This window comes from Symphalangus syndactylus, chromosome 14 (assembly GCF_028878055.3).
Source record: "Symphalangus syndactylus isolate Jambi chromosome 14, NHGRI_mSymSyn1-v2.1_pri, whole genome shotgun sequence".
NCBI classification, from domain to species: domain Eukaryota; kingdom Metazoa; phylum Chordata; class Mammalia; order Primates; family Hylobatidae; genus Symphalangus; species Symphalangus syndactylus.
Genome location: NC_072436.2, coordinates 36,398,663 through 36,423,535, shown reverse-complemented (window position 1 = coordinate 36,423,535; position 24,873 = coordinate 36,398,663). Strand labels below are relative to the sequence as shown.

The window sequence follows — 24,873 nt, the reverse complement described above, 5'->3', positions numbered from 1 at the left end:
GTGTCGGGGGGTCTTGTGGTGCTCCCGTCGCGCGCGAGCGTGCGTGTGAGTGTGTGTGTGACTGTGTGCGTGAGAGACTGTGTGTGTAAGTGTGTCCGGGGGTCTGTTGTGGTGCTCCCGTCCCCGAGGGCCCTCCGGACCTGGGCTCAGCAAAGGCACCACAGGCCGCAGCTTCCGAGACCCCGCCCCGCGGCCCACTGCCTGCTGGGATTTGTAGTTCGTAGGGGTTTAGGGCCCAGGCTGGGGCCGGGTTGGGGCCTCACACGCGGCCTGGCGTGCAGCTCTCCTGCGTTTTCGTTTTTCTCATGAGCCCTGGATCTGGACAGTGGGCCCCGCGCGAGGTCCGCAACTCCGGGCTGGGCTCCCGGTGGCACTTTCTGCTGACCTGAGATGTACCCGCCACGCCTGCGGGACTGACCTCTAGGTGGGCAAACCGAGGCACAAAGAGGGGCGCGCTCTGGCCGGAGTCGGCCCTCTTGTGAGAATTTGGGCTGGGAGACACAGCTCAGGCCTGGCAGGCAAGGCTGGGCCAGACGAGGGTCCTGGGCCCTTTCGGTGTAAGAGTGTGCAATCGGTAGTGTTTCAAAATAATGAACGGGCCTGCCCAGGACTGGCTTTGCACATTAGCGCTGGTTACCTTACAGGCTTGACTGATCAAATTTTTATTTGGCACCACTACAGAGGGGAGCCCAGGGAGGGAGGAGGAAGTCTTTCGTGACCAAGAAAACCTATGGTCCACCCTGGCCTACAACTCTGCTTTAACGACAAAAATAGAACGAGTTTGGGAGGGGGTGAGGAGGAGGGGTGTTTTGTAAACTGTGAAGTCCAGGGTATGAGTGAGGTGTTATTATCATCAGGATCAGACCTCAAAGCACTGGAGAAAAGGTCTGGGCCTTCAAGAGCCTCACCTTAAAAGGGAGGGTATGGCCGTGCGCAGTGGCTCACGCCTGTAATCCTAGCATTTTGGGAGGCTGAGGCAGGCAGATCACCTGAGGTCAGGGGTTCAAGACCAGCCTGGCCAACATGTCGAAACCCCATCTCTACTAAAAATACAAAAAATTACCCGGGCGTGGTGGCATGTGCCTATAATCCCAGCTACTCGGAAGGCTGAGGCAGGAGAATTGCTTGAACTCAGGAGGCAGAGTTTGCAGTGAGCCGAGATGGTGCCACTGCACTCCAGCCTGGGCAACAGAGCCAGACTCTGTCTCAAAAAGAAAAAAAAAAGAGAGCTGAGATAGCTGTTTGCATGTGAAAGGACTCACAGCTGGCACTAGCATGCGGTGATGGTGGGGAGGGCATGGACTCCCACTACATGGCTCCCACCTATCCTCTGCCGCTTACTAAGTGGGACCTAGAACAAGTGATTTTGACCTACTTTATCTCTCTTTATCTCTGTTTCCTCATCTGTCAAAGGAGGATAATAAGAGGATCCATGTTAGAGAGTAAATGCGAGGATTAAATGAGAAAATCATATCAAGGATAGCACCTGGCATATAGTGGCAGCACGCAATAGTGTTAGCTGTTACGGTGTTGAGTACCCAGTGTGACGCTGGCTGTACAGGGGTAAACCTGTCTTCTGGGGGGCTAGTCCCCCCATCCCAGGCACCTGGTGCCCTCCCCAGACCACTCATGCTGTACTGGACAGTCCCACTTTCCCAAGAAGTCACAAGGAATTCCAGCATGTCACTGTTCTGGTTGCCCCTGAGCACCTAGCAGTGATTCAAGAAAAGGCAAAACCAGTTTTGGTTTTGAGCTTTATTCGGAAAATATGGTCACCCAGACCCCTGGCCATTCCCCAGGGCCTGTGAAGTGATCCAGAAAAATTCATTTGCAAATCAAATTTAATGGCTAGAAGCATCCTGAATCAATGTCTTCAAATGAATATTTGGGGCTGGTGAGGTGGGCTCACACCTGTAATCCCAACACTTTGGGAGACGAGGCAGGCAGATCACCTGAGGTCAGGAGTTCGAGACTAGCCTGGCCAAAATGATGAAACCCTGTCTGTACTTAAAATACAAAAAAATTAGCCGGCATAGTGGCGTGTGCCTGTAGTCCCAGCTATTCGGGAGGCTGAGGCAGGAGAATCACTTGAACCGGGGAGGGGAAGGTTGCAGTGAGCTGAGATTGTGCCATTGCACTCCAGCTTGGGCGACAAGAGTGAGACTCTGTCTCAAAAAAAGAAAAAAGAAAAAAAAAAAAGGAATATTTGGGGGAATTTTGATGTTGGAATTAAGCATTGCAAAAGATCCCTGTCAGTCCCCCGTGATGAGGAAATGCAACTGCTCAGCCTGAGCTGTGCCTCTGGGTTGGAGTTAGAGGAGCCAGAAGGGACCCTTCGAGTCTAGTGCTTTCATTCACAGATGGGAAACTGAGGCCCAGAGAGGGCCACATGGCAGGGTAGTTAGAAGACAGGTCAGGAACTTGCTAGGAAGAATCTTTTGCAATTTCAGAACTTCTCAGCACTGGAAATGAGTCCATACCCCGAGTTTATGGACACAGAAGCAGAAAGCTGATTGTTCTGGACATCCCCAGACCTTGGCCAGAGCCCAAGCAGCCAAGCCCAGAAGCCAGTGTCCAGTGCTTCTCTCTCCTGGGTTTCTTCAGCCAGATGTTCATCCTAGAAGTAGGAGTTTATTAATAATGGCGATGGTACCTTGCATTGTCCAGGCCTTCATTCTTTTTGCAGATCCTCCCGGCTGGGCACAGTGGTTCACTCCTGTAATCCCAGCACTTTGGGAGGCCGAGGCAGGAGGATCACTTGAGCTCAGGAGTTCAAGGCTGCAGTGAGCTATGATCATGCCACTGCACTCCAGAGCCTAGGTGACAGAGCGAGACCCTGTCTCTTAAAAAAAAAGAAAAAAGAAAAAAAGCAGCCTCTCATTGAATCCTCACAACCTTCCAAGGTAGGAGGACTGGGGCTTCTGTTCTTGTTTCACAGATGAGGAATCTGTGGCTAGGAAGTCTTAAGGGATTATCCCAAGGCAACAGAATCTGGGCAGTATTAGAATGTGGGGGTTTTGCTGTCTAATCTGTTAACGCATTCAGTAAAAATTTTTTTGAGTGCCTGTTACCTGCTGGGTGCTATGCAGGGTGCTGGGGTTGCAAGGATGACTTGACACGGTCCCTGGCTAGAGGTGCTAACATTGTGGTGGAGGAGGCACATGGTGGTGAGGGAACTTTCTGGTGTGTTTTATATCTTGGTAGGGATGCGGGTTACATGGGTGTTGCATCTGTCAAAACTGATTTAAATGTACACAAGATTTGTGCATTTCACTATAAATTTGACCTAAACAAAACAAAACAAAACTGAATGCTCTGGGAGGACTATGCCTGGGCACAACCTTGGAGAGGCCTAGTTGTCTGGAAGCAGGCCAGGTTGCCCATGGATCCAAATCCACTTTTGCTATCAGGTGTGCCTGAGAAGTGTTCCCATGGGGGTGTAGATGCAGGTGGCCCAGTGGCTTGATGTCCAGAATACCTGGGGAGCACTGCAGAGGGAGTTTCAGAGGAGGGATATTTAAGCTGAGTCTGCAGAGTGAGCAGAGTTGGTCAAAGGAAGGCAGATAGTAGGCAGCGGGAGGTGGTTTCCGAGGACTCCTTGCTGGAGTGTGCTTGTCTGAGGTCACCCAGATAGAAAGATTGTTTCCTTACCCCAGGCCCCACCCGTGGGCTTCAGAGAAACTCATTCTGGTTGGGATTTTCGAAGCTGCCTCCCACAAAAGGATCTTACCACTGTGTCACAAGGCCATGGCCTGATCCTCATGCTCTTTGTCAACTGACATCTCTCATGGGTTGGCTATGCCACATTCAGGAGCCAAGGCGGAAGTGTGGACCCATCGCTGTCCAACACATTTCCAGAAGGCCTGGCCTCCTGGTGCAGACACTTGCTGGCCTGTTTTCCTCTGAATAAAGAAGAGAAGGGTCAGGTGTTGCAGGTGAGATCAGCCTGGGTTAGAATCCTAGTTCAGCAGTTGGGTGCGGTGGCTCATGCCTATAATCCAGCACTGTGGGAGGCCAAAGCGGGAGGATCGCTTGAGCCCAGGAGTTTGAGACCAGCCTGGGAAACAGAGTGAGACACAGTCTCTCCAAAAAAAAAAAAAAAAAAAGTTAGCTGGGCGTGGTGGCACATGCCTGCAGTCCCAGCTACTCAAGAGGCTGAGGCTGGAGGATTGCTTGAGCCAGGAAGGTTGAGGCTGTAGTGAGCTGTGATCACACCACCGCACTCCAGGTCCCGCGACAGTGTGAGACCTTGTCTAAAAAAAAAAAAAAAAAAATTCTAGTTCTGCTACTGAACTAGCAGTGTGACACTCTAGACGAGTTACTTACCCTCTCTGAGCTTCCCCAAGACTTCGTGTTTCCAGCAGGAATAATGATAGTAGATGTGAGGACGCACCAAGCACATAGTAGGCTCTCACTGAACAGTAGCTGTTCACAGGGTGATTGAGGCCGGGGGCCTAACGATTGAATGGAAGTGAACACTGCAATTCTCTCGCAAAGTTTACAGCATAGTAAGCTTGTCCTTAGCTTCCCCTATACCTTCCTTCCCACCCCCAATTCTAGGACCCTTTCGGGCGCCTCAGCCTCCCATAGGGGCGCCCCGCCAGCTCAGACCGGCCGGGCCCCTCCCTCTGACTCACTGGGGGCGGCTCCTGGCCGCGCACCTCCAGGGGGCGGGGGGCGGGGGGCGGCTGAGACAACGCCCAGAGCCTCGGAGCAAGGCGTTGGCAGGCAAGTAGCGCGCCTCGGGGTCCGGTCGCCGGGGACCTGGGCTCCCCCTGTAGGGGTCGAACGAGCTTAGCCGGTTCGGGGGCGCCCGGCTCCCTCCTCTTCTCCCACAGCCGGGGGCCGCTCTTACGGGCGCGCAGCCTCCTGTCTTCCTGTAAGAAGAGGCGGGAGAGGGTGGGTCCGTGCTAAAGAAATGCTTTATTTTACTTCATTTGGGACAAACTAAGCAGTAGTGCTCAGGGGAGACCACAAGGGTAGGAACACTGTGCGTCTGGTAAAAAACTAGTTCTAGAGCGTCGTTACCAGATAACTCATGAGCATGTGCGTTGAGTTCCTAGTCGCTCCCGAGAGTCCTAGGCTGAGCGACCGGCCCTTTTGTTTCGCTGCTGTTGTTGTCGTTGTGTATTTTTTGAGACGGAGTTTTGCTTTTATTGCCCAGGCTGGAGTGCAGTGGCGAGATCTCGGCTCACTGCAACCTTCGCTTCCCGGGTTCAAGCGATTCTTCTGCCTTAGCCTCCCGAGTAGCTGAGATTATAGGCGCCCGCCAGCACGCCCAGCTAATTTTTGTATTATTAGTAGAGATGGGGTTTCGCCACGTTGGTCAGGATGGTCTCGAACTTCTGACCTCAGGTGATCCGCCAGCCACGGTCTCCCAGAGTGTTGGGATTACAGGCGTGAGCCACTGCGCCCAGCCAATTGTCTCGCTGTTAATGTGTAAACCTCTCCCTTTTTCCTGTGGTGATGGGAGAGGCCTTAGCCTAGAGAGGCTGAGTGTGAGGAACAGTGATTCCCATTGATCCTTGTCCCCTCCGTGGGTCACAGAGTCCAGAACTTAAGAGCCACCCAAGGTATGCGCTGTTGTGACCAAAATCTATGAAGCTTTCCAGCGCTGGGGCTGGGGATGTAAATAGGAGAGTGCTCTGTGGTTTAACTTTCTTTCCTCCTGTGGAGAAACCGGGAGCTAGGGGAGGGGCCAGGCACATTTCTACCTCCCGTGCTGCTGGCACATTGCAAACTAAAGGGAAGAGAAAGAAGTCTGGGTTTATCGAGCATCTATTATTTGCTCATTAATCATAGGCTCTCATTTCATCTTCACATTTAACTGTATGCACGTGTTACAGATTGGGGCGCAGGGAGGCTCCAGGAGGTTAAGTCACTTGCACAGCTAGTAAGGAGCCAAATTGTCTAGCTCTTATCACTCTACCAGGTTAACCGCCCAGCCTCTGGTTTTGTGGGGACTAGGCCCTACTGGGATTCTAACCCAGACTATCCTTTATTTTCTTTTTTAAACTTTTAAGTTCAGGGGTACATGTGCATGTTTGTTATATAGGTAAACTCGTGTCATGGGGCTTTGTTGTACAGATTATTTTGTCTCCCCGGTATTAAGCCTAGTACCCATTAGTTATTTTCCTGAATCTCTCCCTCCTCCCACCCTCCACCAAACTACCCTATTATTATTGTTATTATTATTATTTTTTGAGACTGAGTCTTGCCCAGTCACCCAGGCTGGAGTGCAATGGCGCAATCTTGGCTCACTGCAACCTCCGCCTCCTGGGTTCAAGTGAATCTCCTGCCTCAGCCTCCTGAATAGCTGAGATTACAGGCGCACGCCACCACCCCCAGCTAATTTTTTGTATCTTTAGTAGAGATGGGGGTTTAACCATGCTGGCCAGGCTGGTCTTGAACTCCTGACCTCGTGATCCACCCGCCTTGGCCTCCCAAAGTGCTGGGATTACAGGTGTGAGCTACCGTGCCCGGCCCATATTACCCTATTTTTAAGGCTGGCAGTTTGGCCATGCAGACACTTGGATGCTAGCTATAGGCCATGTTCTTTGGGGAGAAAATTTAACTTCCTGTCTTGCTCTAGTGAAATTTTATCAATTTCGTTTCAATGAGAAACATTCATCCAGTATTGTATTTTTTTTTTTTATTTGAGATGGAGTCTTGCTTTGTCTCCCAGACTGGAGTGCAGTGGTGCCATCTCGGCTCTCTGCAGCCTCCGCCTCCTTGGTTCAAGTGATTCTTCTGCCTCAGTCGCTCCAGTAGCTAGGATTACAGGCACCCATGACCATGCCCGGCTAATTTTTGTATTTTTAGTAGAGACAGGGTTTCACCATGTTGGCCAGGCTGGTCTTGAACTCCTGACCTCAGGTAATCTGCCTGCCTCAGTCTCCCAAAGTGCTGTGATTACCGGAGACAGCCACCGTGCCCAGCCCATCCAGTACTGTATTTTCTCCAGACTTTTCCCACGCAGTCAAATAATGAGGTTTTGTTTGAAGGTCTGCTAATTAGGAAGACTTGTTCCAGATTTTGCTCCAGGGTCCCCAGGCCTTGACCCTGAACCTGGAGCCTTGTCTCAAGCCAGCCTGCTGACCAGTACCTTTCCAGGACAGGCCGGCCAGGTTCTGGGCAGAGGAGCCACGCTTGTGTGGCTGCATAACTGGGTGCTCATTTTCTCCTGGAGCCTCATACCGAGTCCGCTCATCCTTCCCCCAGGGATTCAGAAGGGAATGGGAGCCTCCCTTGCAGGGGCTTCCGCTCCCTGTGTGTTTATGGGCAGTCTCTTGTGCTCTCAGGACCTCGGTGTCCTCCAGAAAGCCAGCGAGTTGGAGGAGACATGCTCTAGGGTCTAGTGACTGTGATGTAGGAAGGATAGTTGCCCTGGGTCAACCCAGGATGGGCCGTCTCTCAGAGGGCCCAGGGCCCAGAAGTCATGATGATAAACATCTGGTGAATGAGAAGCAGACCAAAGGGTAGAGACCCGAGAGGCATCAGCGTGGCATGCGGAAATTGGCAAAGAATGTTTTATGGCTTCAGCCATTCCCTGAGAACTGAGCTTAGCCAGGCGCAGTAGCCCACGCCTGTAATCCCAGCACTTTGGGAGGCCGAAGTGGGAGGATTGCTTCAGCTCAGGAGTTCTAGACCAGCCTGAGTAGCAAGACTCTGTCTCCAGAAAAAAATAAAAAATAAGTCGGGCGTGGTGGTGCAGGCCTGTGGTCTCAGCTGCTCAGGAGGCTGAGGCAGGAGGATCACTTGAGCCCAGGAATTCAAGGCTGCAGTTAGCTGTGATCATGCCACTGCACTCCAGCTTGTGTGACAGAGTGAGCCCTGTCTCAGAAAAAAAAAAAAAAAAAAAAAAAAAATCCAAAAAACTGATCTTAAAAAAAATCAAATACTTGCATTCTGGGGCAAGGAGAAAGACAAGTTGAGGGAGGAGGAAAAAGTGATGTGGAGCCAGTGACCCTGCCCAGGAAATGTGACTAACCCAGCAGTGGTGGAGGCTGTGCAGCGCCTGCCCCAGGCCCTGAATGGAGAACATGGCTTTCCTTGCTGGTCTCAGACTCAGAGATGCCCTACCTGATTTGCCTTGGCTGTGACCTGCAGCAGGCTGAGGCTACTGCGGTGGGCCTGTGTGGACCTCCAGCCTCCCTGTGGGCCCCTCTGAGGAGACGGCCTGGCATACCCACTGCCCACCCCAGTGACTGCTCTTCTGCTTCAGGCCTGCTGGCCTCCCAGCACTGCCTGCCCCTCCGCGCCTCCACACTGGCTGGGGAAGGAGCCCAGGGGTGGGGCTGGTGGGTGGGGCAGCCAGAGAAGTAAGAGGGAAGTGAGAAGCCGGGTGGGGCAGGCTGGAAGGAAGACGAACCTACGGAGCAGAAGTAGGAGGAAGAAAGGAAAGTAGGAGTGTTGAAAGGTGAAGGTGGCAGGGTGGCTGCCAGCACGGCTGGCTGGTACCCTCCTGGGTGGGCAGGTGAGGGCTGGCTGTGGTGGCCTGGGAACAGAGACCCACATTTCTGGATACCACTTTGTGCCAGGGTGGAGTTCCCCCAGCCTGCTGTCCTGCCAGCCTTATGCCAGGCTCCAGGCACCTGATCTGATGGTAGCTGTGAAGCTGCCCGGGAGGATGGGTGGGCTGTGCCCACGCTGCACATGGAGGAACTCTTGGGTCAGGGCTTGTCCCAGCTGTGCCAGACCTCCTGACAGAGGCCACCACACTGCTCCTGAAGGCCCTTAGCCAGACTGGAGGTGAAATCAGATTAGAAGCTGCCTGTCCCCAAGACAGGACTGTGGTGTGATGCTATTTGGGTGGGAGTGGCTTGGGGAGGGGGCAGGGCAGTCCTAACCATTTGAATTCAAATGCAAGTGGCACATTTGATTATTTTGCAAACTCTGGAAGACCTTGGCTGAGGGTCTAGGTGGACTGTCTGAGGTAGGAGGTGGGGAGGGAGGAAGTGGTGGAACCTGGAGAAGGGTAGGAGACCTATTTGGTGTCAGGGGAAAAACCATATGGAATCCCCAAATGAGGCATCTGGACCCAGATTCTGAGAATGCCATGTCCCAGGCTGGGAGATTCAGTTTGGTTTCTAGGGTGAGCACCTACCTCCACCAGGAGAAGCGGAGGTGCTGTTTCATTTCACACCTAGGGGCAAGCAGGGACTGTGAAGGGAAGAGACCTATTGGACGTCAGTGGAATCAGGGTCTGAGGAAGGCAAAGGTACCACTGGACCCCGGCAGGATTTTTGTCCCTCTGATGGCTGTCAAGTCTTTCCTTAAAGGTGTGTGTAACGGTGACCTCCTCTCCGAAGTCCCTCAGTGTGTCCTCAAAGACAGCCTAAGTCAGGACCATGGGACAGCCAGCAGGACTTGCCTCCTCCCCACCCCCAGCCCCATGGCAGTCTGGGACCCCTACCCCCTGCTCTCTGCGTCCTGGGGCTGCTCCAGCCTGTCCCAGCCTTTTGAAATCCTAGGCTATCCCTTAGGTGCCACCCCAGTCTAATAATCGGAGCCCAGCAGGTCCAGTTAATCAAATGCATTCTCTGAGCACCTGCATGAGGTTCCAGCTAGATTCAGAGGCAAAATACACTTCCTGCCCTACAGGACCCTATAGTGTAGTAGTGGAGGTGGGCAGGTCCATAACTCACCACATTATGGCAGAGTGGGGAAAAGTAAAGCCTTTAAGAGGTATAGAAGAGGCTGTTTGGTAAGGTGGTGAGTTTCCCATCACTGGAAGCCTTCAAGAAGAGGGTGGTAAGGGATGCTACAGAAGAGATTTCTGCGCTATGCGTGTATGGGTATGTGTAGGGCGGTGCAGGCAGAGCAGGACTAGATAAGAACTTTAGCGCTTTCTTTTTTTTCTTTTATTCCTCCCCCTGCCCCAGCTCCCCTCTTCAACTTTAGCACTTTCTAATGCTGACATCTGTGATTCTGTGACATTCCCCACCTAGAGGAAGTTCGTCTGCGGTTTCACTGGGTATGATGGCTCCCTTGTTCACTGCACCCTGCAGCTAAACCATAAAACATGGGCTATTCTTTGTCTCTGTGCATGTCACCCCCAGTGCCAAGCCCCCAGCACAGACCTTGGGTGGAATTGAATAGACTCTTTCCTGGGCTGCTTGAGGAACAGAGGCATCAGGTGTGTCCTTGCTCCAGTTGAGATATGAAGCAGCCAGGTTATGCTATAAAACAGGCTAAAGTACGTGCTCCCAGGGGAGAGGGCTGGGACAACTCCCAGAGAAGGTGGAGGCCACTGAATGTCCTGGAAGTTTCCTTGGACAGCTGGGGCTTGATACGGGCCTGGAAGGATAAGGGGGCTTTTTTTTTTTTGAGACAGAGTCTTGCTCTGTTGTCCAGGCTAGAGTGCGGTGGTGCCATCTCGGCTCACTGCAACCTCTGCCTCCCGGGTTCCAGCAATTCTCCTGCCTCAGCCTCCTAAATAGCTGGGACTACAGGCATGCACCACCATGCCTGGCTAATTTTGTATTTTTAGCAGAGACAGGGTTTCACCATGTTGGCCAGGCTGGTCTTGAACTCCTAACCTCAGGTGATCCACCTGCCTCAGCCTTCCAAAATGCTGGGATTACAGGCGTGAGCCACTGCACCCAGCCTAGGATGAGGAGGCTTTAATGGATATAAGAGTGAACGTGGACACTGAGGAAGCTCAAGGAGCTGTGGGCTTGGACAGAGGGCTGGGATAGGGGAATGAATGAAAGGCCAGAGGTCAGGGTGGACCCTTCCCCAGGAGAGACTGGAACAAAAGGTCTCAGGACAGAGATCTAATGAGGCAGCAGGCGTTTCAACCCTGACCAAGCATTAGAGTCATCTGGAGCTTCTCAAACACTGACATCCAGGCTCCACCCAGAGAGTCTGATTTTAATGAGTCCAATATGGAAGCTAGACACTGGGGTTTTTCTTTCTTATTTTTCTGTAAATTACTTTTTTTTTTTTTTTTTTTTTTTTTTTTGAGACAGAGTCTCACTCTGTCACCCAGGCTGGAGTGCAGTGGTGTGATCTCGGCTTACTGCAACCTCCACCTCCCAGGTTCAAGCAGTTCTTGTGCTGCAGCCTCCTAAGTAGCTAGGATGACAGGTGTGTGCCACCACGCCCGGGTAATTTTTGTATATTTTATAGAGACAGGGTTTCACCATGTTGCCCAGGCTGGTCTTGAACTCCTGAGCTCAAGCGTTCCACCCACCTCAGTCTCCCAATGTGCTGGGATTACAGGCATGAGCCACCATGCCTGGCTGGCACTGGGGTTTTTCAAAAACCCTCAAATGATTCTAATGTGCAGGTGAGCATTTGACACTGTTCTGGACAGAATTCACTGGCACTACTACCATCACTTTGAACATATGTTCAAAATATGGGTGATCAAGCCCCACTCCAGACTTGTGGAATCAGAGTCCCCAGACCAGGGGCTTGGGCACTGTTAAAGAAAAAAAATATGGCCCACGCGCAATGCCTCATGCCTGTAATCCTAGCACTTTGGGAGGCCAAGGTGGGCAATCACTGGAGGTCAGGAGTTCAAGACCAGCCTGGCTGACATGGTGAAACCTCACCTCTACTGAAAGTACAAAAAATTAGCCAGATGTGGTGGTGCACGCCTCTAATCCCACTACACAGGAGGCTGAGGCAGGAGAATTGCTTCAACTCAGAAGGCAGAGGTTGCAATGAGCTGAGACTGTGCCACTGCGCTCCAGCCTGGGCAGCAGAGTGAAACTCTTGTCTCAAAAAAAAAAAAGAAAATTACTAAGAGGAAACGTCAAGGGTAAAGAGATTCTGGCTAGACTGACCTAACAGGATTCCTTTTTTTTTTTTTTTTTTGAGACGGAGTCTCGCTCTGTCACCCAGGCTGGAGTGCACTGGCACGATCTCGGCTCACTGCAAGCTCCGCCTCCCGGGTTCACGCCATTCTCCTGCCTCAGCCTCCCGAGTAGCTGGGACTATAGGCGCCCGCCACAGCGCCCGGCTAATTTTTTTGTATTTTTAGTAGAGACGGGGTTTCACCGTGGTCTTGATCTCCTGACCTTGTGATCCGCCCGCCTCGGCCTCCCAAAGTGCTGGGATTACAAGCGTGAGCCACCGCGCCCGGCAGGAGTTTCGCTCTTGTTGCCCAGGTTGGAGTGCAATGGCATGATCTCAGCTCACTGCAACCTCTGCCTTCCGGGTTCAAGTGATTCTCCTGCCTCAGCCTCCCTAGTAGCTGGGATTACAGGCATGCACCACGATGCCCAGCTGATTTCGTATTTTTAGTAGAGATGGGGTTTCTCCATGTTGGTCAGGCTGGTCTCGAACTCCCGACCTCAGGTGATCTGCCCGCCTTGGCCTCCCAAAGTGCTGGGATTACAGGCATGAGCCACTGTGTTCAGCCCCTAACAGGATTCTTGCTGAATACAGGCCAGAGTGATCAGACATCACAGGGGTGACGGGGGGCAGGGAGATGAGGAACCCAATCAGATATCCACGATTATCAGATTGACCAGATATCAAGGGTAGGGGGTTCTGGGTGAATGGCCTTAGCAGGGTTCTTTTGCTAAAACCGATTTTACAAGCACACAGATGGGCCTATGTGGGGGTTCAGAAGCCTAGTTAAAGTTTGGCCAAGCAAAGAATCTTTGTCAGTAACGACATTTTAATAAGGTCCCAAGGTCATTCTAGTGGGCAGCCAAACTCCTTTCTTTTCTTTTTCTTTGTTCTTTTTTTGAGACCGAGTCTCACTCCATTGCCCAGGCTGGAGTGCAGTGGCACGGATCTTGGCTCACTGCAACCTCCGCCTCCCAGGTTCAAGTGATTTCTGGATAATTTTTGTGCTTTTAGTAGAGACGGGGTTTCACTATGTTGGCCAGGCTGGTCTCGAACTCCTGACCTCAAGTGATCTGCCCACCTCGGCCTCCCAAAGTGCTAGGATTACAGGCATGAGCCACCGCACCCGGCCTGCCAAACCCCTTTCATCCAAACCCTGATGTGGCTCTCTGGCATGTGAGCTGCCTGATTTTGAGTTAAACACAGAATGAAAATTAGTAAAGCTGACAATTGGCGCACTCCATCTCTCATTCTTGAGCGCTCCCTGAAGGCTTGAGCTTAGGACAGCCACTTCACCAGCTCAGGCCTGAGTCACAGGCTGGGCTGCCTGTTGCAGGGGATGTGGGCACAGCATGTGATCCTCTGTGGGATGGAGAAACGTTAAAGTTTCCCTCCACAAACCTCTGCTCTCTGCATCTCCTCTTCCGGAATCGTGGTGCCAAAATAAGCCTTCAACTATTTTGTAGGTTGGGAAAGGAAAAGGAAAGTCATAATTCACACAGCATTTCACATCCATTATCACTGCCCTTGACCTGTCCCTCTTTGTTTCCTACTCAGACTTAATACCTTCTGCTCTGTCATCTGCCTTCCCCCTACTCCTGATTTCCCTGGCACCCGCCAAATACTGCACTTCCTGATCCTGCTGCCCCAGACCTCAAGAATCTCCTAATGGTGCCAACTTGCATTTTTACCCTCCAATTCCCCAAGCCCTTACCCTGTGCCACTGGGGCTCATCTTACACAAACTCTGTCTGAATGGATGCACAGCATGAATTGTATTATGTACGAAGTGCATGCTGGCTCTGTGATCTCTGCATTTTGAGCCAAAAGAAGAAATCCTCTAGTGATGGGAACCTATGAAAGCAACAGTGAGTGGAGCCGTAGCTGTTGCATTTTCTGAATTTTTTAAAAAGATAATATATTTTTAAAAAATACTTGCGTTTAGCATTTTTTCCCTTGAATGACTTTTGTCCAGAAAAAGTGTTCATCATTCTGGCATTTGAGGGAAGCTGGGCATACAGAATTGATAGCTGATGCCTGGGAGTGGGTGAAATTTCTCAGGGAGGGAGTTTAGAATTAGAGCAGCCATTAAGTATAATGTTAGGTGAAGGGTTTTTGTTTGTTTGTTGTATTTTAATAGATGCCTTTTTAACAGGTTAAGGAAGTTTCTTTCTATTCCTAGTTTGTGGGTAAAAAAAAAATTTTTTTTTTTTTGAGAGGGGGGTCTCACTCTGTCATCCAGGTTGCAGTTCAGTGGCATGATCTTGGCTTACTGCAGCCTCTACCTCCTGGGCTCAAGCGGTACTCCCTCCTCAGCCTCCTGAGTAGCTGGGATCTGGAATTACAGGCTTGCACTACCACATTTGGCTGATTTTTATTTTTATTTATTTTTTTTGAGACAGAGTCTCGCTTTGTCACCCAGGCTGGAGTGCAGTGGCACAATCTCGGCTCAATGCAATCTCTGCCTCCTAGATTCAAGCAAGTGTCCTGCCTCAGCCTCCTGAGTAGCTGGGATTACAGACTCACGCCACCACACCCAGCTAATTTTTGTATTTTAGTAGAGACGGGGTTTCACCATGTTGGCCAGGCTGGTCTTGAACTCCTGACCTCGTGATCTGCCCACCTTGGCCTCCCAAAGTGCTGGAATTACAGGTGTGAGCCACTGTGCCTGGCCTTGGCTGATTTTTAAAATTTTTGTAGGGTTGTATAAGCCCAGGCTTGAAAAAATTTTAAACTAGGAATGGATGTAGAATTTTGCTAAATGCTGTTTCTGCATCTATTGAGCTGATTACCCATACATGCTTGTTAATAGGGTGGATGGCATTGATTTTCAAATCTTGGTGTTTTTTTTTTTGCATTGTGAGCAGCTTTATTTATTTATTTTAAATTTATAATTGACAGATAATAATTGTACGTACTTAGCAGGTGCAGTGTGATGTTTCATTGTACATATAAAACGTATTTGTGTACATTGTATAATGACCAAATCAAGGTAATTAGCATATCCATCACTTTAAACATTTATCATTTCTTTGTGATGATAACATTCAAATCCTCTCTTCTGGCTATCTTGAAATATACACTGCATTATTATTAGCTATTGTCACCCTGATTTTCAGATATTAAACCAACCTTGCATTCCTGGGATAAACCTCATTTGGTCATCATGGTTTATTTTTTATATATTATTTGATTTCATTTGCTAAAATTTTGTGAATTTTTTTTTTTCTTTTTGAGTCTCACTCTGTCACCCAGGCTGGAGTACAATGGCATGGGCTCAGCTCACTGCAGCCTCTGCCTCCTGGGTTCAAGTGATTTTCCTGCCTCAGGCTCCTGAGTAGCTGGGACTATAGGCGCGTGCCACCACACCCAGCAAATTTTTATATTTTTAGTAGAGATAGGGTTTCACCATGTTGGCCAGGCTGGTCTCAAACTCCTGACCTCATGATCCACCCACCTTGGCCTCCCAAAGTGCTGGGATTACAGGCGTGAGCCACCATGCCCAGCCAAATTGTGTTAATTTTTGTATGTGTATGTTCATGAGAAATATTGGTCTGTAATTTTCTTTCTGTATAATATATTTATCTGGTTTTGTTATCAGGAGAATGATGGCAGCATAGGATGAATTGAGAAGTGTTCTGTCATCTCTTTTTTTGAAGATTTTGTGTATAATTGGTATTATGTCCTTTTTAAATTTTTGGTAGAAATTACCAGTGAAGCCATCTAGGCTTGGGTTTTTTGGGGGGGAATGAGTTTTTTACTACAAATTTATTTTCTTTAATAGATATGGCCACTGTTCAGATAATCTGTATCTTCTTGAATGAGCTTTCATAATTTGTGTCTTTGAAGGAATTTGCCCATTTTATATAAGTGGTTGAATATATTGGCATAAAGTTTTTATAATACTCCCTTTATCCTTTTAATATCTGTAAAATCTGTGGTGATCTCACATCTCTTATTTCTATATTGATATTTGTGTTTTCTCATTCTGTTAATCAGTTTGTCTAAAGATTAATCAATTTTATTGGTTTAAAAAAACAACTTGCCAGGCACGGTGGCTCAAGCCTGTAATCCCAGCACTTTGGGAGGCTGAGGCACGTGAATCACCTGAGGTCAGGAGTTTAAGACCACCCTGGCCAACATGGTGAAACCCCATCTCTACTAAAAATAAAAAAATTAGCCAGGCGTGGTGGTGTGGGCCTGTAATCCCAGCTACTTGGGAAGCTGAGGCACAAGAATCACTTGAACTCATGAGGCAGAGGTCGCAGTGAACTGAGATCATGCCACTGCACTCCAGCCTGAGTGACAGAGTGAGACTCTGTCTCCAAAAAAAAAAAAGCCAACTTGAGGCCGGGCATGGTGGCTCATGCCTATAATCTCAGCACTTTGGGAGGCTGAGGTGGGCAAATCACTTGAGGTCAGGAGTTCAACACCAGCCTGGGCAACATGGCAAAACCCCGTCTCTACTAAAAATACAAAAATTAGCCGGGCATGATGGTGTTGCCTGTAATTCCAGCTGCTTGGGAGGCTGAGACCAGAGGATTACTTGAACCCGGGAGGCGGAGGTTGCAGTGAGGCGAGATGGCACCACTGCACTCCAGCCTGGGCAACAGAGTGAGACTCAGTCTCAAAAAAAAAAATTCATTGCTCTTCTCTCTTGTTTCTGTTTTTTGTTAATTTCTGCTCTTATTTTAATTTCTGTGAGATCTCAGCAGAGGGAAGACCCTGGCCCAGGGGTCAGAGACCTTATTTCCATGAACCACTCACTAGCTGTGTGGCCTTGAACTTAGAATTTCTGAGACTCATTTTCTTTGTCTGCATAATGGAACTAGGGCTCCTAGAGATGAATATGAAAGTACTTGGCTACTGGAAAGGGCCTCTCCAGCCCCACGTGAGAGGTCCTTTTTGCGGCATTTGTAATAATAATGGCTTCTTCTTTCTTTCCAGATCTGAAGACAGCATGTACACAGCCATTCCCCAGAGGTAAGCTGCATGCCCCATCTCCTTTCACAACTTCCCCTTCTTCGCCTCCAAGGGCTGCCCCTCCCCACTGCTCTCCTCATCCCCAGACTGCAGTCGCCAGGCCTGCCCAGGGCTGTGCTTGCGCAAGTGGGTCCAGGCTGCTGTCAACCCTCTCTCTTCTCGCAGTGGCTCTCCATTCCCAGGCTCAGTGCAGGATCCAGGCCTGCATGTGTGGCGGGTGGAGAAGCTGAAGCCGGTGCCCGTGGCGCGAGAGAACCAGGGCGTCTTCTTCTCAGGGGACTCCTACCTAGTGCTACACAATGGCCCAGAAGAGGTTTCCCATCTGCACCTGTGGATCGGTAAGGGGATCTGGATGGGGGAAGGTTGGGCCCAGGAAGGGGAGGGAGGGGGCTGGCATGGATCACAAGGGCCTTGCCCTGCCCTCTCCCACTTGTCCCAGGCCAGCAGTCATCCCGGGATGAGCAGGGGGCCTGTGCCGTGCTGGCTGTGCACCTCAACACGCTGCTGGGAGAGCGGCCTGTGCAGCACCGCGAGGTGCAGGGCAATGAGTCTGACCTCTTCATGAGCTACTTCCCACAGGGCCTCAAGTACCAGGTCAGAGCCCACCTCCAGGCACCCCCACCTGCAGCTTCTCTCAGAGCCAGCCCTGCTTCTGGCTAGTTCTTACCCTGCAGAAGACCCAGGTGTCTTTGGGGCTGGGTCCCCACCTTTCTGCCCGTCTCCCAGTGGGATGGGGTGCAGAGGGCTCTGGGTCTCCTGTCAGTCCACTCAGATGGGCCGTCTGGGCTGCAGGAAGGTGGTGTGGAGTCAGCATTTCACAAGACCTCCACAGGAGCCCCAGCTGCCATCAAGAAACTCTACCAGGTGAAGGGGAAGAAGAACATCCGTGCCACTGAGCGGGCACTGAACTGGGACAGCTTCAACACTGGGGACTGCTTCATCCTGGACCTGGGCCAGGTGGGTAGACTGGCCAGACTGAGCACTCTGTATTGGCACCATTCTTTACAAGGACGGAGGGACAGGAGGCCAGGAAAGAGGGAGAGAAGCTGAGAAGCCGTAAGCCCATTCCAAGGGAATGACCATTGGAGAATGTCCCTATATTTGTAAGGACTGATGCCAGCCTCCTTCTGCCATCTAGACATTGCCTCTGATGCTCTGGAGCTTTTTCCCTCCTCTTGGAAGCCTCTGAGTTCACTGCCTGCCAGACCATTCATTAATTCAGTCATTTATCTCTCCATTCAGTGAATCTATGATGCCCTCTCTGAGCCAGCACTGGGACCATAAAAGCTCACTCTGGGGAGGCAGCCAAGATGGGCCGGTCACTTGCCATAACCTGAGGCAGGATGTGATGAAGGCTTCAAGGGGGACAGCTGCCATGTGCTGGGGGGGCTTGAGCCAGGGAGGGGCCCTCTAGCCTGAGCCGAAGCCAGTTGTCCCAGGAAGGTGACATTGGACTAGACCTATAGGAGGGGAGATGCCACTCAAGGCAAAGGGAGAAGGTGAGCTGAGCCACCAACCTGGGGAAGGGTGCAGACATGCACACACCAGGGGTCTAGTGAGACTGGGACCCGGGCTGGGGGACAGGAGCAGGGGGAGGGAAATTGCTAAGCAAGGTGGAAGGTGAACCCTAGGTCATGAGGAGATTGGCTGGCTGAGGAGTATGGGCTGCATCTTGTGGCGCTGAAGATTTGGGGCAGGGAGATCAATCCAGGAGCTCTTGGTGAGGAGGACTACACGTGCTGAGACAAGGAAGGGGACAGGTGAACAGACCTCGCCATTACCAGAAAAGGAGAGGTGACAGGGGCTCTGCCCAGCAGGGTGGTGGGTAGAAGTGTGAGATGCTGCGCTCAAGGAGCCATTCAGCCATTCACCCATCCAGTCCTTCACTCAGTCAGTCAATATTTATTTTGCGCCTAAATCCATGCCGGGCTCTGTTTTAGCAGTGGACCCACAGCGGTGAGCAAAGCCAAACAAAACCTTCATGTCCTAATGAAGCTCACTTTCTAGTAGGTGGAGATAGGTGGTAAGAGACGTTTAAACATAGGAGATATGTGACGGGAAGAAAAATAAAGAGGTGCCAGGCGCGGCGGCTCAAGCCTGTAATCCCAGCACTTAGGGAGGCCGAGGTGGGCAGATCACCTGAGGTCGGGAGTTCGAGACCAGCCTGACCAACATGGAGAAACCCCATCTCTACTAAAAATGTAAAATTAGCCGGGCATGGTGGTGCATGCCTGTAATCCCAGCTACTCGGCAGGCTGAGGCAAGAGGATCTCTTGAACCCGGGAGGTGGAGGTTGCAGTGAGCTGAGATTGTATGATTGCACTCCAGCCTGGGCAACAAGAGCAAAACTCCATCTCAAAAAAAAAGAAAAAGAAAGAGGCTTGAGCCCAGCAGTTTGTAACCAGCCTGGGCAACATAGTGGGACCCCATTTCTACAAAAAATTAAGAAATTAGCTAGGCATGGTGGCATGTGCTTATAGTCCCAGCTGCTTAGAAGCTAAGGTGCAAGGATTGCTTGAGCCCGTGACGTCGAGGCTGCAGTGAGCCATGATCGCGTCTTTGCACTCCAGCCTGGATGACAGAGTGAGACCTTGTCTCGAAAAAAAAGAAAGGAAGACAGATGGCAGGTGGGCAGAGAAACAGTTGCAGAGGGTGGCCCCGTGGGCATTTTCAGAGAGCCCTCTGCTGTGCTCTGCCTTTGTGGTTGTCCTGCCTCAGGGACAGTTCAGAGAGGAGAGAGGGAGAGCTGTGGGCCCTTCTCTGAGCTGGGGAGCAGGACACAGGCATCTGGCTCTGACCCGGACTTTCCTGCTTCCCTGCAGAACATCTTCGCCTGGTGTGGTGGAAAGTCCAACATCCTGGAACGCAACAAGGCCAGGGACCTGGCCCTGGCCATCCGGGACAGTGAGCGACAGGGCAAGGCCCAGGTGGAGATTGTCACTGATGGGGAGGAGCCTGCTGAGATGATCCAGGTTGGGGGACATTGGAGTGGGTGGCTGGCAGCCTCTGCTTGAAAGTGGCCAAGAGAGGTGGTGATGAGCTGAGGGCTGAGGGTGGCCGGTGGAGGGTGGCAGGGGCCATCTGGCATACTGCCTAGGGCTGTGGCCAGCTCACAGGGTGCCCCTCTGGGTAGATGCTCATCCTCGAGGCTGAGCAGCCTGGCTGGTGGGGTGGGCTGGACTCAGCCCTCACTCACCTCACCTCTGCTGGGTGCCCTAGTGCAGGGTGCAGTTTGCCCCACCAGAAGCAGTGGCCCTGGGCATGATGGGCTGGGAAGTTCCAGGGCAGGGGTCCCTATAAACCTGGCCTGCCCCGGCCCCTGCAGGTCCTGGGCCCCAAGCCTGCTCTGAAGGAGGGCAACCCCGAGGAAGACCTCACAGCTGACAAGGCAAATGCCCAGGCCGCAGCTCTGTATAAGGTGGGCCCCCCAAGACTGCCCTGGGCCCGGCAGCAGGGAGGGTGGGAGCCTGCACAGCACAGCTGCATGCAAGCAGGATGGAGGGGAGAAGGCAGGGGGAAGGTGGGGCTGGAACCGGGGTGGGAGGTAGGGAGTTATACAGGGCTGGGAGTGAGACGAGGATGGGTAGTGGGCGGAAGGCAGGCCCTCCTGAGATGAGTGCACCTCACTTCCAGCCTATGCTTGGTAAAGGCTTGAAGCCAATGCTGAGCTTTTCTTTCTTGAATTCTGTGCATTTCTTTGTAATTTGGAATCCACCTAATTTCCAAATGGGTTTGGGGCCCCTGTGCTGCAGGGATTGGGGTGATGGGAGGGAGTGGGGCTGCCTGGAATTTGCTTTTCAGGTCTTCACTCTCTTGTCTGCTCCTGGGACCTGGGCAGTGGGCAGCGGGGCACAGTGGGAGGGACCTAGGGAGGACCAGCCTCCCCCTCCTTAGGCTGAGGTGAGGGCTGGTGTGTAGGGGGTGAGATCAGGCACTGTCCCTCCTCCCCAGGTCTCTGATGCCACTGGACAGATGAACCTGACCAAGGTAGCTGACTCCAGCCCCTTTGCCCTTGAACTGCTGATATCTGATGACTGCTTCGTGCTGGACAACGGGCTCTGTGGCAAGATCTATATCTGGAAGGGTACGTGGCTCCTCTGTAACAGCCTGAGATGCTTGTAGCTGCTCTGACCTGGGCAGGCTTCCCTTTGCAGGACTCAGCCTGTCTAGCTGCTTGTAAAAGACAGCCTCAGGAAGCCTGCATGCTTCTGGCTGGCCATTTTCTCTCTCTTTAAAAAATTTTTTTTTTTTTTTTGAGACGGAGTCCCGCTCTGTCACCCTGGCTGGGGTGCAGTGGCGCGATCTCGGCTCACCACAAGCTCCGCCTCCCGGGTTCATGCCATTCTCCTGCCTCAGCCTCTCCGACTAGCTGGGACTACAGGCGCCTGCTACCACACCCGGCTAATTTTTTGTATTTTTAGTAGAGACGGGGTTTCACCATGGTCTCGATCTCCTGACCTCATGATCCGCCCGCCCCGGCCTCCCAAAGTGCTGGGATTACAAGCATGAGCCACTGCGCCCGGCCTTAAAAATTTTTTTTTAAAGATAGAGATGGGTTCTCTCTATGTTGCCCGGGATGGTATCAAACTCTCAGCCTCCAGTGATCTTCACCTTGGCCTCCCAAAGTGCTGGGATTATAGGCATGAGCCATGGCATAGGCCTCGCTATTTTCTTTCTTTCTTTCTTTCTTTCTTTCTTTCTTTCTTTCTTTCTTTCTTTCTTTCTTTCTTTCTTTCTTCTTTCTTTCCTTTTTGGGGGAAGGAGTCTTGCTCTGTTACCCAGGCTGGAGTGCAGTGGCACGATCTTGGCTCACTGCAACCTCCGCCTCCTGTGTTCAAGCAATTCTCCTGCCTTAGCCTCCCGAGTAGCTGGGACTACAGGTGCGTGCCACCACGCCTGGCTAATTTTTGTATTTTTAGTAGAGATGGGGTTTCACCACCAGGCTGGTCTCGAACTTCTGACCTCAAGTGGTCTACCTGCCTCGGCCTCCCAAAGTGCTGAGATTACAGACGTGAGCCACTGCCTCGCCATTTTCTTTTTGCTGTTCCCACCTCCTAAATTCTAGACAATGGCTCTGACACTACAGCAAGCCTCAGAATCACCCCACGGCCTGTTTAGATGGCTGGGCCCCACCCCCATAGATTCTGATTCACTAGGTCTGGAGTGAGGCAGAACGTGCATCTCTAACAAGTTTCTGGGTTATGTCTGTGCTGCTGGTTCCAGGGACCACACTTTGAGAACCACTGCCCTAGCCCAGCTCTAGACCTTTGGGGCTTCTGGGACCCCTGATCCTGGGATTCTGCCTCAAGGTTTGACAGAAATTAATTTTGACAAATTAAACATCATTTTATGCAGTGAGTGGTGAACCTGTAGAACTTGTTTTTCCAAGAGATTCTCTCTTCTGGAAATAGAAACACTGTTGAGCAGAGCCTCTTCTGCTTGGTTTGACCAAAAATGAAACAAACTTGTTCTGAGTCTCTGCCTGGGGTCTGAGAATTTTCAGCAATAGCATTTGCTCATCACCCAGTTGTGGGGTCAACCAAGGCGGACACAAGCCCCTAGCCTGGTTAGGAAGGCAGACAAGTAGGTGGGTATCTACAGATAGCTGCTACCAGGCATTTCATAGTATTGCTTCTGAAACTCAGCAGAGATAGAGGTGAAAGGGAGGAGCTGGGAGTAGCAAAAGAGTGGAAAGCGAGAGGCGTGTGCTGCAGGGCTGCCTTTTCTCTCCTGCCAGAGGGCACATATCCCATGGAACCAATGCCAAGCAGAGGGGGGTTCCCAGAGGCCCACAGAAGCATGTATAAACCGGAGCAAGGAACCCAACCACTATGGAAAGAGAAGTCAGAGGAGAAACAGGAAACTTGGGAGGCCAGGAAGAGAAGGATCTCATGGGTAGGGGGGCAGCTGGTCAGTTGACAGAGGAAGGAACCCAGCATATTAATTTCAGATACATTGTAGTTCATGGCATTTTATAGCCTGCCTAGAGAGCCAACCACATCACGGCATCGTTTCGGCATCATTTCCTTGGAAAAATGTCTGGCAGCCTGGGCAACATGGCAAAATATCACTTCTCTACAAAAAAAAAAAAAAAAAAAAAAATTAGCTGAGTGTGGTGGTGTGCACCTGTGGTCCCAGCTACACGGGAGGCTGAGGTGGGCGGATTGCCTGAGCCTGGGAGGTTGAGGCTGTAGTGAGCCATGATGGTGCCGCTGCACTCCAGCCTGGGCGACAGAACGAGACTGCGTCTCAGAAAAAATAAAAATAAAAAAGCCTGGAACGAGCAGTTTGAGTTCTCAGGACTGCTAGCAGAAATGACTGGATTATGTGGGGTCTTCATTTTCGTAAGTGCTTAGTTAGCATAACCGTTAGGCCAGTGTAGCCCTGCCGGCATTATGGGAGTAAGTCACCTCTATAATAAATTGTACGCTTTGTCTTATTTAGTTTTTCAGGAAAGGCTTGATGAATGCAAGAGGTGAGGGGTCCTGGGGAAAACGAGACCTGTGACCTCACAGTCTGATGCTAGGGTGAACACCTGTTCCCCTCCCTGAAATAGTCCAGAGGCCCAGGTCAGAGCAGAGGTTTGCATGATCAGACCCGGGCAGAAGAGGGGTTTTCATCTACCTTGGTGCTGCCAGTTTGGGAAAATTCTTAAGGGACCGACTCCACATCTCCAAAGAGCCCCTCAGCATTCTTGGGACCCCTGGTCCATTTATTGTAAAAATTGCTGGCTCTTCTGTGGACTCCTGTAAATTTCCTCAAGAAAAATGGGATGGCGGCTAAAGAGGGTCCCTGCTCTTTTTAAAAATCTCCTTCCTATGATCCAGGGCGAAAAGCGAATGAGAAGGAGCGGCAGGCAGCCCTGCAGGTGGCTGAGGGCTTCATCTCGCGCATGCAGTATGCCCCGAACACTCAGGTGAGGAGATGCGCATGCCCCCAGCCCTCCTCCTAGGGCTCTTCCTGTGGCCCCTGAACCCTCAAATTGGCCAGGAAGGGCAGGAGAGCCTTGGGCACTGTCAGGAACACCCAGGCCTCCCTCTTAGACCCATCCAGTGGGAAAGCCCATCTCAATCCTTCAAAATGTCAAAATACTTAATATTTTCAAAGAGGATGTTGGGCAGCACTCTCCTGGGCGCCCAGAGAACTGGGTACTCCTCCTCTGGGCCATTGTCCCTGGCTGGTGCTACCCCTCCCGCCGCAGCACAGTGTCCACAAGTCATCCCGCAGGGAGCTGACGGGGCTCAGCTACAGTTGGTGGCGTTTATTGAACTGTGCACCCATGCCCTTGAAGCAGTCTGTTGCCTCAGTCTGTGTCCCTGAAATCTTGGTTCTCATCTCGTGGCTCATCCAGGGGAGCTTTCCCGGCCTGGACTGCACATGGATTCAGGCCAGGAGCCCACACCCTCCTCCCTGGCTCTGGCCCCCTCCTGTCCTCCTGGGCAGAGGCAGAGGTGGCAACTTTGTGAACCAGACTTCTCCCCCGCTGTTCCTGCAGGTGGAGATTCTGCCCCAGGGCCGTGAGAGTCCCATCTTCAAGCAATTTTTCAAGGACTGGAAATGAGGATGGGCGTCTTCCTGCCCCATGCTCCCCCGCCCCCCACCACCTGCCCACTTGCTTCTCTGGCTGCCTGGTCAGTGCAGAGGTGCCTCCTGCAGATGTTCAATAAAGGAGACAAGTGCTTTCCCAGCTCTTTTCCTGCACCGCCTGCCCTGGGCTGATTCTCACAGTCACCCACCTGTTCACCTGGGTTCATCCCCATGCTGGGGGTGGAGTAGCACACAGATGAAAATTAGACAGCCTTGGAGGGGCCAGAGCTGCTTTGCATGACTGAGGAGTCCCAGCCGGGCTTGCAGGGACTGCCGTGAACCCAATAGGGAGGTGGCACAGTGCCAGGCCTCAGGATCACTTTCATCCGGGGGTTCAGTTCAGTCTCACATTCCCAACAGGGAGAAGGTTGTGGCAATGGGCTTGGGATGCAGCTCCATTTAAGCCAGTATTTCTTCAGATGCCCTAATAAAGCACTGCCAGACAGCTTCAAGTGACATATGCTCACTGAGCAAGAGAGGACGGCTTTTCACAACTGTA

General features: G+C 51.6%; 1 protein-coding gene across 18 annotated transcripts; it reads left to right on the top strand.

Annotated features, from left to right (window-relative positions):
* The first annotated feature begins 225 nt into the window (after positions 1–225).
* CAPG (capping actin protein, gelsolin like) lies at positions 226–24,474 on the top strand. Of its 18 annotated transcripts, none has more exons than XM_063617594.1 (12): positions 8,322–8,419; positions 9,150–9,281; positions 9,885–9,976; positions 16,752–16,787; positions 16,953–17,125; positions 17,227–17,381; positions 17,580–17,744; positions 19,610–19,759; positions 20,113–20,205; positions 20,739–20,871; positions 23,615–23,703; positions 24,283–24,474. In XM_063617594.1, exons 4-12 carry the CDS (start codon positions 16,765–16,767, stop codon positions 24,346–24,348), a joined length of 1,047 nt encoding a protein of 348 aa, XP_063473664.1. In that variant the 5' UTR covers positions 8,322–8,419; positions 9,150–9,281; positions 9,885–9,976; positions 16,752–16,764; the 3' UTR covers positions 24,349–24,474. The 18 variants fall into 18 exon arrangements, with proteins under 18 accessions (XP_055098462.1, XP_055098456.1, XP_063473670.1 ...); XM_063617591.1 differs by having other exon boundaries at positions 8,362–8,476; XM_063617590.1 differs by having other exon boundaries at positions 8,373–8,476; positions 9,160–9,281.
* Positions 24,475–24,873: the final 399 nt, after the last annotated feature.